Raw genomic sequence first — 17,912 nt, 5'->3', positions numbered from 1 at the left:
ACAAGCTTAAAGTGATTGTGAAGTCTATTTTTTTTTTCTATAAAAATAACAAATTGTTATACTTACCTGCCCTGTGTAGTGGATTTGCACAGAGCAGCCCAGATCCTCCTCTTCTCGGGTCCCTATTCTTTGATCCTGGCCCCTCCCTCCTGTTGAGTGCCCCCACAGCAAGCAACTTGTTATGGGGGCACCCATGCTGTGCCTCAGCTTCCTGTGTCCATTCAGGCACAGAACTGCGACTTGGCCCAACCCCCCCTCTCCTGATTGGCTAACTGACTTTGATTGACAGCAGCGGGAGCCAATGGCACCGCTGCTGTGTCTCAGCCAATCAGGTGGGAGAGTCTTGGACGGCGAGCCACTCGTGGACATCGCTGGACCGAGAGGTGGCTCCGGTAAGTATTAGGGGGCCGAGGGGGGCTGCTACACACAAAAGGATTTTTATCTTAATGCATAGAATGCATCAAGATTAAAAACCTTCTGATGTTACGACCCATTTAATGAAACATTAACAAACAATGCCAACAGCACCGCAACTAGGGAAAGACTTTCTGGTCAAGGGACAAAACAGTATTCCATTGAAGCCCAGATGTCAGATAACGTTCAGTTCTTGATGTACTGTATCAGTTTGAGTCCTTTTTGTGTATTATTTTCCCCAGTCACTAACATTGTCTTCTGCAGGGCCATTATTAGAATTCATAGGGCTCCATGCAGCTTGTCTGACAGCTCCCTCTCCCCTCTATGAGCCATCTTCTGTTCAGTAATCCTTGCATTGCTATTTTATTCGTCCACCTAATCCTGCTCAGATTGCCCCCTTTTGACCACTACGCTGTTTGAAACACCTTCAGTTCAGCAACTCCCTTTTCCTCCCAAAATATGTGAATAAAGGGCCGGTGTACTTTATGGCCTGAAATTCTCATTCCGTCCTCACAAGCTCCCCACACAGGCTGCCACCAGCCCTCTGGGGGTCACTTGAATCTTCTCTCCTCCCAGGCCCCCTCTGAGATCATAGGGCTCCATACCACCTACCAGACAGATCAAGCCCCCAACAACCTGGGGACCAGCACTGGAGTACTGCCTGTGCCCCCCTATCAGCAGCCTTGGTTCTCTGTAATATAATATTCTCTTTCTGTTGTATTATTCTTGACTGATGGCATTTTCCATGGAACGTTTTACCAGAGACAAATGGCATTCTCTTCATCACATAACTGTCAGTATCCTCCGTTGTAATTTTTACTGGATTTCCAACGACTGGTTAAGGAGGTACTGTGAGTCTAATTCAAGAGTGCGTGGTAAAAAGAGTTCTTTTGCTGTCCTTCTTCTGTTTCAAGAGTGTTGGCCCACACAAGCCACCTATGGTGGACTCAGTCTGACTCTACTCTACAACTAAGTTCATAGGTCTGGCTCTTGTAGAGGTTCCATGCATGTACCTGATATTTCCTGTACTGTGCTTGGTCTAGGGTTGCTCACGCTGTGCAATGTCCAGACTATAAGAAAGAAAAACCATAGTAGAAATGACATTACTGAACGTGGTATGCAGATCTGTAGAGCCCTGCTTGTAATAATGTAAACTTGTCACAAACTAGGAAGTTGAAGCTAAGCATATAAAAAAAGCAGAGCAGATGTTCCCTTCTTCAGTAGATTCAGCTCTATTAGCAGCTAAAGTTATAAACAAATTTTGACTTGTCCTGTACTAGCTACCTATTTCCCTAGGAAGCACTTCATATTGGTTATTGAAACTATCCTACACATCTAGAGATCCATTAGAAGGCATGTAAAGGTATAGGAAGTTTTGCTTTTACAAAGAAAGGTTGAGATTTGCATACAACTTCAGCTGCCCACATCTCTGGATCTGCTGAACGTTTCGACTTGTGGATCTCACTGAAATCAGCTTCTACTTTCTTTAGTCTTATACTCTGACAGGTTTAAGCTTATGAAATATCACTAGCTTGGAAACTTTCTAGGTTTCTGTTTTCCAAGTACTGAACAGGTATCCATCATGATCATGGTTGATGGTTGTAAATGTATATAAGCATAATGCGGTCTTGAATAATTAAGTGTGGACATGATCCTCTTACTGAGTTAAAGCCTTAAAATGACCTTATTGCCACCATAAAACAAATGCTTGCTGCCAATTCAGATAAGAGCCTAGCCATAATTTTAAATTGTTCCACTTGAATTCATTGCTCTCCAGGTTTTATAGAGTAGGGATGTGACGTCTGTCTTGTGTGGCTGCAAACAATGAGTACTAGGCTCTAGGAAAGAGCGCCCGAACCTTGGACAAAAGCACTAGTTTTAATGATTAGATATTGTTTTATAGCACTTTACTTTCACTTGAATCACACATGCTTATTTAGTAAAGCCATTCGAAAAGGATAATAATGTGCCAAGGGCTATAATCCATAGCAAGCAATAAGAAATTATCTAAGGATCAGTCCAACCAGGCTAATATTCAAGATATGGGAGTCCCAGTGTTCCATCATGGAAGTAATGCTTTATTCAGGTTCAGACCTGCTCAGCTGTGATGATCAGAGATTGAGGCGTAGTATCGTTTTTTTTTTTTTTGTTTTTTTTTTTTGGGTTTTTTTTTGCATTTTGCTATTCCAGCCTTTCCCAACTAGGGTTCCTCCAAAGATTGCTGTGAGTTCCTCAAGCAATGAAAAGTTGCTACCTTGCAGTCAAGTTACTGCTGACACCATTGATTTTTACAGTTACCTGTAAAGGGGAGTACTTTTCACTGAATACCAATGTAGCAAGCGCTCTTCCCACTGACCACCAATGTAACCAGCATTGATCACCAATCCAAGGAACATTCTTTCCACTGACCACCAATGTAAAGAACATTCTTCCTAATAACTTCCAATGTAAGGAGCATCATTACTAATAGCTGCCAATGTAAGGAACATTCTCCTTACTGACTGAAGTGTTTGTCCCACTGACCACCAATGTAAGGAGCATTCTTCCTGTTAACCACCTATGAATGTAGCATTTGTCCCACTGATCACCAATGTAAGGAGCATTCTTTGAGTTGAGAGTTGAGTTGCATCTTGATATAGTGCGGTCCTTTACCCTGCAGGGTCCCGACACGCTTACAAACACATACACATATACACATACTAGGGCAAATTTGTAGATAGGATCTGATTAACCTACCAGCATGTCTTTGGAGTGTGCGAGGAAATCCGAGTACCCAGGGGAAACCCGCGCAGGCACAGGGAGAACATGCAAACTCCAGGCAGATGGTGTCGTGGTCGGGATTTGAACCATTCTCCCTATTGGCCGCCAATGTAAGGTGCATTCTTCCCACTGATCATCAATGTAAGGATCATGCTTCCCACTGACCACCAATATGAGGAACATTCTTCCCCCTGACCACCAATATAAGGTGCATTCTTCCCACTGACCATCAATATAAGGATCATGCTTCCCACTGACCAACAATGTAAGCAGTATTTTTCCTACTGACCATTAGTGTAGGGAGTTGTGGATATAATTCTAGCATCAGTTCCCACAGGAGCCTCTTGGTAGATTGGGTTTTCTGTTCTGCCACAACTCTTTAAGCTGCTTGGTCCCCACTGACACACTTGTGTAACTTAGAAATAATGCACAAAAAATAAACCACAAGCAACTGGAGGTAGATTAAATGGATGGACTGTATTATGACAAAGCTATCAAGCAATGCTTGAATTGATAAACAGACAATTGAACAGGTTTAAAGGTGCTGCACCACATAATGTGAACACTGGACCATAAGATGGCAATCAACTGAACTGTAGTGATGCTAAACCAAATTATAACTGGTGAAAACAGGGTTAAAGGGGTTGTAAAGTCAGAAGTTTTTTTTTTTTATCTTAATGCATTTTATGCATTAAGATAATAAGCCTTCTGTGTGCAGCAACCCCTCTAATACTTACCTGAGCCCTATCACTGTCCAGCGATGTCCACGAGTGTCTTGGCCATCCGAGACTCTCCCTCCTGATTGGCTGAGAGACAGCAGCAGCACCATTGGCTCCCACTGCTGTCAATAAAAGTCAGTTAGCCAATCAGGAGAAAGAGGGTCAGGCCACGGCTTCATGTCTGAATGGACGCAGAGAGCTGTGACTTGGCTCGGGTGCCTCCATAGCAAGCCACTTGCTGTGGGGGCACTCGACAGGAGGGAGGGGCCAGGAGCACCAAAGAGGGACCCGAGAAAAGGAGGACCTGGGCTGCTCTGTGCAAATCTACTGCACACAGCAGGCAAGTATAACATATTTGTTATTTTTATAGAAAAAAAACCAAGACTTTACAATCACTTTAAGGGTATAGTCATTAACCAACACAAAAAAAGGATCCTGTGTTCTTGCTACTCATACAGGCCCAATAGTGGATGGGTGTACACGTTCGTAACAAAGGGATACCCCTGGAGGTGCCTAAAAAGTACCTGGCACTTAATTGTCAATATCAGCTGGCTATCATTGGGGCCCTTCTGTAAGATGGTGCACCTTTAAGAGTATGCAATGGATGGCTGATGGGCTGCCAAACAAGGAGCAGTCTCTATTGCATTAATTGTGTCACTGTTGGGATAAGCACAGATGGTTCAGCAGAGCCCTCCTGGTACACAGGAATCCAGTCCAGGCCACTTGGCGGTCTGCTGTCCTCAGGTTCACAGGACTTGGTGACTCAATCCTCCCAAACAGGTCTTCACAAGACTCAGTCTCTCAGCTCTGGTCCTCCCTTGCTGTAGACATTCATGGCAACGTATCTTTCTAGACCCTGTCCCAGCTTAGCAAACAAACTGTGTCTCAGTCCATCAGCTCTCTGAGTATGCAGAACACAGCAGTGGCACCCTGGTCTCCTCACAGGCTCAGTGTTCCTTGTGCTCTTCCTCCCTGTAGCATCATAAAGTCGTCTTCTTACAGGCTCACAGCTGCTGCCAGGAGTGAGGGTGGTAAGTAGGGAATTTCACACATACAGCCCACTCTGTCTCAGTGCAGCAGCAGGAAAGCGAGGGGTGAGATCCGGCTACTGCATAACACACACAAGTCCTGACTCTGTCAGTGATTACAGTAGGGGGAGGGGAGAAGTACAAGAGGGCTGCACACAACCGGCAGAGCACACAGCTACACAATAATAAATAAAAGAATAAGGAATGTGGCCATCATTGTAATGAGGCAGTCTTCAATGACCACTAGGCCAGGGGGCCATTCTCCGCTGACCACTGATATAATGGAACACTACACTGAACGCCAGTATATGTAATTCATTTGTGTACTTGTTTTTTTGCCTGGAGAGAAGTATGGCATTTTTCTAAAATCATCCTTACCAAGGTAGATGCAGCATCGATGCAATGCTGCCATCTGTCCCCCTCTGTCTCTAAATCTGAAAACTGATTGATCAAACACCATTGATCGCTCAATTCTCCCTGCCGCTCTAAGCAGAGAGCCAATGATTGTCAGTTACTGGCTCACTGCTCTACCCCCCCCCCCCCCCCCCATTCTCACTGGAGCCACTGGGCTGTGGAGGGGGCAGGAGCGGCTAGCTCAGGCTCTTAGCGCCTTGCTAAGAGGCTGAGTCAGGTGCCAGACCAGGCTCCTGGGTGTATCTCGACCTAGTGATCTTTCCCCATCCTGGACTGGCTCTGTGACGTCAGCTGACAGCTGGCTTTAGCCCACTGTTGGCTGAAAACGGGTCACAGGAGTGCAGTTCATTCTTCATAGGAGAAGTACAGCCAAACACTCTTTGGGTTGTACTACTTCTTTATGTTTTTGCTTCTGTTTTCTGTAAGAGCATTCTATTGTTAGAGCTGGTGAGAATCTTGGCAGTATAGCGACCTCTACTGGTGCAGAGCAAATACTGCACCTATTAGATGCACCAATCGTTCTATTAGGTTTTATCTGCTATTGTAATCAACACAACAATAATAATGGCAATAATAGCATACATGAATCAAAACAGATGACTTCATGTAGAGCATTGTTCATAACGGAATCATACATCCGCTCTCGCACATACACAAAACAATGCAAATATTTTTTTTTTTAATGCGATACATTTAATTGAACACAGAACGGGGAAATTGCACCACTTACAATCAGTATGAATAGAAGTATCATCAAACAGGTAAAATCCACAGATGTCCTTAGGGCTGGTTCACACCAGATGCAGTCCATTGTGTTTTTATTCTGCATCAAAAATGCATGGACAGTGTTTTCTATGTATTCCAATGGCCCTAGTTCACACCAGTGCAGTGTGTCCCAGTGCAGTCAACAAAAGTAGAAGGGAAAAAAATGCAGCAGAAGGCATCAAAAACACAAATGCAGAAACACATCCAGAACACAGAAATTTAGCTGTGAGCCATCCCATATTAACCAATTGTCGCCCATATAACTTATACGGCGGCAAGGTGGCACTACTGCACCGGATCACTACCTAGTACATGATCCGACACTTTCGGGTCTGTGATGATACACAGCGGGAGCTGATCTGGAGGTACTACGGACTCAATGTCTTCCGGCAACCACCGGGCATACAGCACACAGGCAGAATGGAGTTCTGCTCATGTAAACAAGTCAGATCGCTGTCCTGTCAGTAGGGAAGGCATGGGTCCTGTGTTCCTGCAAAGCAGGGACATGAATCCATGCCTTCCCCTGGTAAAAGCACCTCCCACAATACACAAACACAGGCTAGGCACACAGTTAACCCTTTGATTGCCCCTGATGGTTATCCCCTTCCCAGCCAGTGTCGTTAGTACAGTGACGGTGCATACTTTTGCACTAATCTCTGTATTTATTGGATATGTTTTATAGCAGAAAGTAAAAATATATTGTTTTTTTTTTTTTTTTTTTTTCAAAATTGCGTTTTTTTTGTTTATAGCGCAAAAAATAAAAAGCGCAGAGGTGATACCACCAAAAGTAAGCTCTATTTGTGGGGTAAAAAGGACATCCCTTTTTATTTTGGGTACAACGTTGCACAGCCACGCAATTGTCAGTTAAAGTAATGCAGTGTCGTATCACAGAAAATGGCCTGGTCATGAAGGGGGGTAAATCTTCCAGAGGTCAAGTGGTTAAGGCTCTGCAGTTGACATCAATTCTTGTATATTAATATGTACACTGTTGAAGCCTGTCTCCAGGAAAATGAAAAATCCTCCAGTGCAGCAAGGCAGCCAACACTTATCTCTTCTTTCCTGATGCACCAGCTAGTGGGTAGTCCCTCAATGTCCTCACATACAATGCAGGACTATTGGCCCTGCATTGTAACTAATGACATCAGAGTGCCTGCGACCACCAGAGTGTTTTAGAGAAAAGGCTGAGAGGACTGGTTGCATAGCCATTGCATGGCCTGGAGGGAGCCTGCAGGAGCGTTCAGTTTGTTGCTTATGTTGCAATGTAATTGGTAGCTGCAGCAATTATGGCTTTCTTGAGAAGAGAAGACTTTTAGAAATTTTCATGTAACCATTTATATTTCCATTGTAAATAAATGATAATTGCATTGTGGGTTGGAGAGCGATGTCCAGGTCTAAATTAGAATAAAATTCTTCTTTTGGATTTTTTAAAAGCATACTTTTTAGGTAGGCATGTCCTACCTAATTGGGCCCACAAAATTTGCAGGTCTATCTGGTTAAACTATCTTTTTCCCCCATTTGTAACATAGGTAGGTGTTCATCAAGATTACGACTATCAGGGGGCAGCGTGGGACATCCAGAGAAACATTTGTAGGATCTGAGATAGTGGGGTAGAGCGACCATATGGCATTAGAAGAACAGATTAAAATAAAGATTGGCTACACAGACCAAGAAAGAGAAATCAGTTCCATCAGTGGGCTTTCTGTTCTATAGAGACATTACACATGGTTGTACTATAGAGGATGCTCACCTGGGAGAAGTTAGATTGCACTAACAGTTAGCATGCACTCTGCTTCCTGCTTTTAACACAAAGCCAGTAAGAGGAAATACAAAACAAATATGTTTGCAAAAAATACAGCAATAAGCCTATGCAGTAGTTTTTCCATTTTTCGTGGATTCAGATGCCTTTAGCAGACATCAGACATTTCTGATATTTTGAACCATAAGTGACGCACCTTTTCTCTGCAGACTTGCTGGTCCATTGAGACAAGTGTCCCATTCTGTTACTGATAAGGTGAATGCTGTTGAAGGATTTGGGTAGCAATTGTTAGGTCTTGTAATTGTTAAATATTTTTGTTCCACCCAGCTTAATCCAAATTCCTTCCTCCCTTTTAATATTAATAACCTAAGCAATCCCATTTACCTCTTATAACTGGGCCAAGAAACCTATCGTATATAAAGTTTAGTTTGTTTGTCTTTCTCCATAATTGGCTGAGATCAAACCACAAGCATTCCTCTAAACTGAAATGTTTTTTGAAAATTCAATATAATATACCTAAAATCAAAACACATTGGGGTTGATGTACTAAAACTGGAGCGTGCAAAATCTGGTGCAGCTCTGCATAGAAACCAATCAGCTTCCAGTATTTTTTTTTCTCCAAGCTTAATTGAACAAGCTGAAGCACAGCTTCACCAGATTTTGCACTCTTCAGTTTTAGAAAAAATCAACCCCATTGTCTGGTAGTTCCATACCTCACCAGGGAAGGGAGGACTTAAAAAATGAGCAGACATATTTCTGGCGCCTTCATATGGGCATGGTCATCTAACTCCTCCCCTTTACAAATGTCTCTATGGCAACGACTGCAGCCTCACCAGTGCCGATCAATGCAGCCTCACCAGTGCCGATCAATGCAGCCTCACCAGTGCCGATCAATGCAGCCTCACCAGTGCCGATCAATGCAGCCTCACCAGTGCCGATCAATGCAGCCTCACCAGTGCCGATCAATGCAGCCTCACCAGTGCCGATCAATGCAGCCTCACCAGTGCCGATCAATGCAGCCTCACCAGTGCCGATCAATGCAGCCTCACCAGTGCCGATTAATGCAGCCTCACCAGTGCCGATCAATGCAGCCTCACCAGTGCCGGTCAATGCAGCCTCACCAGTGCCTGTCAATGCAGCTTCACCAGTGCAGCCCCACCAGTGCCCATCAGCACAGCCCCACCAGTGCCCATCAGCGCAGCCCCACCAGTGCCCATCAGCGCAGCCCCACCAGTGCCCATCAGCGCAGCCCCACCAGCAGTGCCCATCAATGCAGCCCCACCAGTGCCCATCAGCGCAGCCTCATCAGTGCCCATCAGCGCAGCCCCACCAGTGCCCATCAAATGAGCCTCACCAGTGCCCATCAAATGAGCCTCACCAGTGCCCATCAGCACATCCTCACCAGTGCCCATCATCAATTCCACCTCGCCAGTGCTCATCAATGCAGCCTCATCAGTGCAGGGGATCAGAAAAAGGAGAGGAAGAAGAGAGCCGGCCAGATCAGCACACAGAGCAGGGATCGCCAGCTGTGCCCCCTTTGATTTGGATCGCCCAGTGTTCGCAGTCTCTCAAAGTTCCGCCTCCTTGATCGGCTCCTATGATAGATGTCACATGCCCCAGCATTGGACCAGTGTGCTGTATATCAAAAAAGCCAATCCAAGAGGCGGGACTTTGTGTGACTGTCTGCATGCACCTGGCGAGTCAAAGATTCAAATCAAAGCGGTCACAATAGGCGACGCCGGCCTGACACCCCCCCCTCCTCCCAATGTGTGGCACTTGGGGCGGACCGCTCACCCGTTGGTATGCCACAGGCTTTGGCAGAAAAGCTGACTGGGCTGAGAGAGAGCCCCACCGCTCCGGTAGACTTGCTTGTGAAAGAAACAAAAGTAACTATTAATCTGTCCAAGAGAAGAGTCCCAGGTGCTGGCTGATGCAAGATGAAGCAGAGGAGAACGAGGAAATCTGGAAGCCGCACACCGGTCTGATGATAAGTGCTTTTATTATTAAAAGCTGGATCACAAAAGTGTACAGAACATTACAGCAGAAGTGTACAGAGATTAGCTGACGCGTTTCTCAATCAAAGCGACTGCTTACTCATAGCTGGTAGTAAGCTATGAGTAAGCAGTCGCTATGATTGCAAAAGGCGTCAGCTGATCGCTGTACACTTCTGCTGTAATGTTCTGTACACTTTTGTGATCCAGCTTTTAATAATAAAAGCACTTATCATCAGACCGGTGTGCGGCTTCCAGATTTCCTCGTTCTCCTCCACTGGCTTTGGCAGTCATTGGAATCATTGTACCTCATGCAGCAATTTGCACTGATCATTGTACTCTGTGCTGTATTCTTCATTTCTATCATTGTGCTCCGTCTAGTACTTTGGACTGTGCTCATGGGAACAGAGTTTTAGTGCCCCTTCTGCCTGGAGGCGGCGCACCCTCCTGAAAAATGACGCCCAAGGCAAACGCCTTGTTTGTCTTGTGATGGATACAACCCTGGGTAGGGGTGGGGTTTGCAGTTAGGTGGTTGCCACGAGGCCCGCATAAACTATCTGGTGGCTGTAAAATGCACACCTTGGCAACATCCCCCACTCCTTCAAGGCCCCTGATGCCTCATATAGGGAACCTTTCACCAGAGAAAAAAATGTTTTATGAAAAAAAAGTGTCAAAAATGTAAGTAATACTCAAGCACGCTCCTTCCCACCCCCACATTTATGCACATATGAATGCAAAATAACACGCCTCAGGACCGCCTGCTGTATGCAAATGTGGATTGTTGTACAAGTTACATTGTCGATTGTCGTGCATGCCAGAGTGAGAGCAGTAATTCTAGTCTCATTCATTATGCTTACCTCTAGAATGATGACCTGTAGGAGCTTTTAAAGTGTTGGGTATCTATTTACTCAACGCAGCTTCAGTTTTCATATTGTACCAAACAATTGGGTAATATATCACCGTACCGGGACCTGCCGATCGTTCCCGAAAGAGAGACAGAACGGCAGTCTGCCCATGTAAACAAGGCAGACCGCCGTTCTGTGAGTAGGAAAGGTAGAGATCCTGTGTTCCTGCTAAGCAGGAACACGGATCTCTGCCTTCTTACAGCAAAAGCAGATCCCCCACAGTTAGTAATCACTCCCTAGGAACACATTTGACCCTTTGATGTTAAAACCCCTTCCCTGCCAGTGTCATTAGTGTAGTGACAGTGCTTTTTTTTTTAGCACTGATCACTGTATTGGTGTCACTGGTCCCCAAAAAAGTGTCACTTCATGTCCAGTTTGTCCGCTGCAATTTCGCAGTCCTGCTTTAATTCGCTGATCGCTGCCATTACTAGTAAAAAAAATAAAAATAAATAAAAATTCCGTAAATCCCATAGTTTGTAGACGCTATAACTTTTGCGCAAAGCAATCAATATATATGCTTATTGGGATTTTTTCTACCAAAAAGATGTAGCAGAATACATGTTGGCCTAATGAAGAAATTAGATTCTTTTCATTTTTTTACTGGATTTTTTTATAGCAGAAAATAAGAAATATTGTTTTTTTTTGGGGGGAGGGGGGGGGGGGTTTCCCAAATTGTCGGCTTTTTTTGTTTATAGTACAAAAAATTAAAACCACCAAAAGAAAGCTCTATTTGTGGGAAAAAAAGGACATCAATTTTATTTGGGAACAGCGTTGCACAACCACGCAATTATCAGTTAAAGTAACACAGTGCCATATCGCAACAAATGGCCTGGTCATGAAGGGGGGTAAGTCTTCCGGAGGCAAAGTGGTTAGGGTCTTTGCTCTCAGAAAATATATCATTCTTTTAAAAGTCAAAAAAGTTTGAGACATATACTGCACAGCGTGGCACCACATCCATTTATGTATATAAGCACAGAAAAAAAAGGAAAAAAATAGAAAACTGACTTTTTAGGTTGCCACTATAACCCCAATAGGAAAGAAAATGGTATTGCATTATAGTAAAATATCAAAATTTATTCAATCACATTTAAAACATATGATAAAAAGAGTACATAGATATGTCTTATTCGTACACTTTCCCATATGTATATATAGGGAGGCTGAACATGGAGAACCGCATAGATGGCCCATAGAATATCATCAATGTAGTCCAAGAAGATCCCTTCTGACTAGAGGCCAAACTACTGGAATCACAGTATTAGCGCCAATGGATTGCTACACGTTTCGCCAATAGCTTCCTCAGGGGATCCTATTGATATATGGCTAAAAGAACATCCAAGGAACACAAGGCATCCAGTCCATGGAACAGTGCACCATAAAAGAGGAAAGAAAAAAAGGGGCGGGGAGGAGAAGGGGGGGAGGATAAGGGACAAGAAAAGGAGTAGCAGAAGGCTGGCTCCCAAAAGAATGTAAATCCGCCTACTGAGGGGGCTTATCCATAGATGATAGCTTGAAAGATTGTCTTAATAGGAACCATCAATAATAAGCAAGTGTGTATAATAATCAGAATTACTGCTGGACCCCAAAAGCCAGCAAAGATCGTGACCTGGCACAGTCTGTCCAGGTAGCTTCCCTCTGGGGGGAATTTGGAAAACAGACAATGGGCCCTTTACAGTAGGCCAAAACACCAGTCCTGCTCTGTATCATACGACATACCAAAAAGGGACATACATTTTATTTTGGTACAGCGTTGCATGACCGCGCAATTGTCAGTTAAAGTAATGGGGGGTAAGTCTTCCGGAGGCAAAGTGGTTAGGGTCTTTTCTCTCAGAAAATATATCATTATTTTAACAGTAATCTTCATGCTTAAAGTGATTTGTTAAATGCAGGAAAAAGTGATCTGGGAGGCATAAAAGTTCTTTATACTCCCCAGATAGCGTCATATTTAAAAAAAGCTAAACACAGGCGTGTCAGTGTGAACATTGCCTTGTACAGAGCGGACAAAGCATGAAACTTGCACAAGTAAGCCCCCAGAATTCAGTCGTTGCCTCCATGCTATCCAGTGCCGCTGTCAGTCTGCACCGACTCCCAGTATTTCACAATCGTAAAGGGTATATTTGCTTTTGTGATGTGAGAGGAAGCTGCTGTTTATTGTGTTTGGCATCCGATGTAATGATATTAATGGACGCCAGTGGACCACTAGAACAATGGGATAAACTTTGGCTGCCTTACTGCTAAGTGCTGTTAGCAGTCTATTAAATCCAAAGCACAAGCTGGCTTATGTAAGAGGAGTGCTGATACTATTGATATGAGAAATGAAAAAAAAGTTTTCTGAACTGAAAGTGATCCTGTTACTGAATTATAGGTAATCAGTTACAAGATAAATTTGACAAATATTTATACAGGAAATGTAATATAATACTTCTATTTTTTAGGCAACCGGTCACCAAGAACACGTTCCGACATTACCGTGTGCTTGGAAAGGGTGGATTTGGTGAGGTAAGTCCCTCTAATGAAGCTTAATCACTATTTTGGTGTAATGGGCTGAGTGCAGCAAGTAATAAGCAGAAGGACATTTGTTATTGGCTGCTGTTAATGGAGAGCCTTGTTTAAAAGGATAGTTCATCTTTACAAAAAAAAAACTGCCTAAGCAGGTAAGGGATGTTTTTAGATTAAAACAAACTGAGCAGCTCCGACTAAAGATGAACGTAGCAAGGTCCCAGGCCTCCTTTGATCTAATGAGAACCTCTAGGGCCATGGATAGCTGACATCCGTCTGTATGTAGTGGGCTGTGAGGCATGGTGGGTGCAGAGTAGTTAAAGTTATTAGGCGCCAGACACTTCTTGAATGCAGAAAGTTTATTTCTCTTAACAAACTTTTTGGAGGAGAGAGGGTTAGAGCCAGGACAACCTTACGTAGTTGCAAGATTATTGGCAGACTCCCAGACTTCAATAGGAGGAGAGCCATGCAGGGAAAGGCATCAAGCAAGACGCCACTTCTGCATGTGCAGGAATGCTGTCTCCTATGGCAACAGTCTTTAACCGTTCCTAACACAAAGCGTAACAGTTCTTTCACTTTCACTACAATCGCTCCTTATAGTTCTTCAGCCCACTGAGCTTCCGGTCTCCCACTAGAACCACTGATTCACTGTCACTAAATACCCTGAGCTCCTCCAATCTTCACGGTAGTATCTTCCTCAAGCGTCACCCCCGCCTCTCTGCTGGGTCTCTAGCTTGGCACTCAAAATACCTCTCAAGCTTCACCCCACTGGCCTGCTCGGTCCCTGGCTTGACACACAAGGCTGCTCTGCGTCACCTCCGCTGGCTGGGTCCCTGGCTTGATACCCACTGAAGTTTCCCGATTCTTCACCGTCCCCGGTTGGTGAGAATACTGCTCCACTACTTGCTTTAGTTACTCACTGTGGTCCCTGGTAATTAGGCGGATAGTCCCTCACTGGCGACAGCTTCCCCTCTACCTCCGACCACAACAGATTCTCCGGCCGGCAGAACCGTCACTTTTGGTTGGACTGCAAGCTGCAGTCCCAACCCTGCGCTGCTCTCTTGCTTCTGGATAGGCCCTCAGACAGCCTAGTAGCCAGATGTGCCTGGAATAGACCCCATCTCCGGCCTATCAGCCCGGGCAGTACAACACACGTCAGCCACCCAGACAGCAGCCCAGGTGGCACAGAACACAGATCACCTGACTCCACCCGAATATATAGGCTCTCTCAGCAGGCCAAGGGATTCGAGAAAACCCTTGCCCATTGGCTGAGATACCCCATATACCCATAACCTGACCTTACGTTGCCCTTCTCATATCTAGTACTACCAAGTACCTGGCCACCTAGTGGTAGAAGAGAAAAGTGCAACAAGGCCAAACGTAGGGAGAAATAAATAGATCTTTAACAATCAACCAGGATAATTATTCCTGGCAAGTAAATTTGTGAGGAGCAACCCTGCCTAAACTCCAGGGTGCTACATGAATCATACCCCTGCTATAGGTGTAGGCCATGTACATACCTTATAAAGCCTGACTGGAATACTCCCAGGACGTTGCTAAGTGAGGCCTAGTCATCACTGCTCACCTCCACCATCACACGAGTGAGCTCTTTCTCTCATTCTAACCCCCCTCACATACTCTTTCTCTCCCCTGATGCAATAGCTCTGAGCTCAGCATTTGAGAGTTCACTCCTGTGCTGATGGAAGTGAGCAATAATGACTAGGCCTCACTTAGAAACGTCCTGGGAGCACTTGGCACCATCCTGGGAGTATTGTAAATGGCTTACACCTATAGCAAGAGCTTTATTCAACTTAAGTCAGAGATGCACAGTTTGTTTTTATCTACAGCTTTTAGGCCCCATTCACACTTGAGAATGGTGCCATTGGAGATTACATGCAGGAGACCCAGCAGGGGTCTGCTGGCTGCACTATCAAAAGCAATGGCCGGCTGACAGCTCACACATCTAATCGCAGATACTTCTATGTCATTTCTTATGGATTGAGAACCTTCTAATGATCTGCCCTGGATTCAGACAGTCTGCGTCCAGGAACGATCATTTGCAGGATATAGCACCATGAGATTACATGCGAGTAGCTGTGATTATCTGCGGGAGCTGTCAGCCTCCCGTTGCTTTGATATGGCCCGCAGCTAATCGCCAGGAACCCCCCGCTGGGTCTCCCACATGTAATCGCTAATGACTCAATTTGCAAGTGTGCATGGGGCCTTAATTTAGCCAACAGTCAGCAGAATAATACTTGTAGGTTAAAGTCTATCCAAACACAAGCACAATATGGTGGGTGCCTTTTTTTTTTGTTAGGTTTCTTTGTTTATTTTCACATGGTGATCCTGCCAGTAACTAATTTCTTGTCCTAAGGTGACAACACTCACTTACTGGCGTTTAAGAGAATAAGTGTTGTCACCCTAGGACAGGAAGCGTGTTAGAACTATAGAACACCCCCATCCTCTCCTTCTCTCTATAACATAGTAGCAGAGTGTTCTATAGTTCCCAGGTAGACTGGTAACACTGCCCATGACAGCACTGTATTACTGTACTTCTAGAATAGTCAAACTGGCATTTTGTTTTTGTTTTTTTGCACTGATCAAACAGATATAACAAAAAACTTTCTATGCTTTATGGACTAAAGGGGAGCAAATAGAGGTTTATTTTTCGGGTTTACATACACTTTAGTACATTTTGGCTTCTTGAATCGGCCCACTCGTTTTCACTTGGCCGCGCTGGCCCGACTGATCCACATTGTTGCTGTTCTGCCAGGTGTGCGCATGCCAAGTACGAGCCACTGGGAAAATGTACGCCTGCAAAAAGCTGGAGAAGAAAAGGATAAAAAAGAGGAAGGGAGAATCTATGGCATTAAATGAAAAACTGATTTTAGAAAAAGTGAATAGTCAGTTTGTAGTAAGTATAACCGTTTTTCCTGTCTCAAATGTCAACAAGTGTGCTCTATGCACAGCTGTAAAGGTAATTACTTGATTTATATAAAATACCAGGACTCTGTCTTTTCTTCATATTTTTGTCCAGCTCTCTATTTTTAAAGCTGAACTTCAGCAAAAGCAAAGATTGTCTAAATACAAGTGGCACGCGTATTGTTAGGTCTTGTTCACGTGGACGTACTCCATGCATCCCCATGCAGGCAGTCCTATTCATGTCAGTTGGTATGCAGCAGCTGTATGAACACAGTCGCTGCTCACAATTTGATATCTGTATGGGTGAGGGTGCACAGACCCCAAACGCACACTGTCTGGGAAATTGGGACCAGCATCTGTGTCCGTGCAGCAGCTGCATCCCGATTGACATGAATGGGACTACCTATGTGGGGACGCATGGAACACTTGTGCATCTCCATTCAGGCAAACATGGCTCTTGCACGGGTGTATGCTGTAGGTACGCCCATGTGAGCAAGGCCTTAAAGTAGAACTATTGGCAAAACATATTTTTTTTCATTATGGATAGAGCAAAGGAGGGTCATATTTTTTTTGCCATCTGTGTCCCATTGGGGAGAGTGAGAGGAAATCCCTGCAAAGTAAGGGAATGCCTTGGGGACCCCCAGGCCACCAGAACTAGTGTCCCCATTTTTTTTACTTTTATTTCCAATGATAATGGTAAACAGGACAAATAGAGTGTGTGAATCTCCCTTATGGGGACACAGACAGCAGAAAAACTGACAGGGGTTCTAATACCTCTCCACTCTATCCAAAAGTAAAAAAAAGTTTTGCCTTTAGTAATACTTTAATTAAATCTTGAATTCCACATATGTGCAGTAATCCAGCATGAAAGCTCTCCTGTCCTTTTCCTCTGTGCTGTGGCTTCTTGTAATAAAGACTGGTCACTGCTGCTTTCTCTCCTTATGCAGGGTGACTGGTCTTGTATCCGCCCCCTCCTATATTTTCTGCAGGCAGCCTATAGGGGTGGAGCCTGCTGGGCCCCTCCCACAGCTCTACTCTTAGCACAGGCTATGTACAGCAGAGCGGAGTCACCACTACTTTTACAGGGTAATATCTGGGTTTGCAAAGACATTTTGGTTTAAAGTAAGTTAATATCCTTTGTGGCTTTCCCCAACCCCCCACCCTCAGCTCTGTAATATAACTCCCTTCCCCAATCCTCTACACTTGCCATTTACCTGAATTGCGGTGGGCTTCTCCCTCTGGCAGCATTGTATTTTCTTTTTAATTTAACATGGCCTTTCATTACTCCGCCCACACACTGGTCCATTCGCAGGGATTGGTGAATGGGAAGACTACAAGTCCCATCTTCCAGCATATGGACTCACGAATCGTGCCGGTACTAGTGCATTGACATCACCACACTCATAGTCCATTGTTTACCTTCTCCAGCCCCATAATAGAACGGCCATACCTCTGTAGGGACTGGGGGGAAATTATGCAGGAACCTGTGCATTGCACCTGTGATGCAGTAATTGTGGTTGTAGGCTTCAATGCAAAAATGTAATTCTTAAAAGGTGGACTGTGCCTTTAAAGCCAATTTAAAAAATGACGACCTCAGTATCTATAGATAATCCTATCTTGATGGAAAATATAGCCACTGAAGTCATGCTTCCTTGGTCACATTTCCTCTCCCAACCTGTGATAGGACAACAAATGAGCAGTAGGGTTGATTTCACCCTTCTGCTTCTCCCCTGCTATAA

General features: G+C 44.5%; 1 protein-coding gene across 1 annotated transcript in view; it reads left to right on the top strand.

Annotated features, from left to right (window-relative positions):
- The window catches only part of GRK4 (G protein-coupled receptor kinase 4), a 341,746-nt gene that overhangs the window by 287,837 nt on the left and 35,997 nt on the right, over positions 1-17,912 (top strand). Inside the window, exons 7-8 of the mRNA XM_073610875.1 lie at positions 13,188-13,251; positions 16,025-16,165. Of these exons, the coding sequence (XP_073466976.1) occupies positions 13,188-13,251; positions 16,025-16,165 (205 nt within the window). The remainder of the gene's footprint in view (positions 1-13,187; positions 13,252-16,024; positions 16,166-17,912) is intronic.

Source organism: Aquarana catesbeiana, linkage group LG01, assembly GCF_042186555.1.
Source record: "Aquarana catesbeiana isolate 2022-GZ linkage group LG01, ASM4218655v1, whole genome shotgun sequence".
Taxonomy (NCBI): Eukaryota; Metazoa; Chordata; class Amphibia; order Anura; family Ranidae; genus Aquarana; species Aquarana catesbeiana.
The sequence above is the reverse complement of the archived record's forward strand: the minus strand, read 5'-3'. Positions and strand labels throughout refer to the sequence as shown.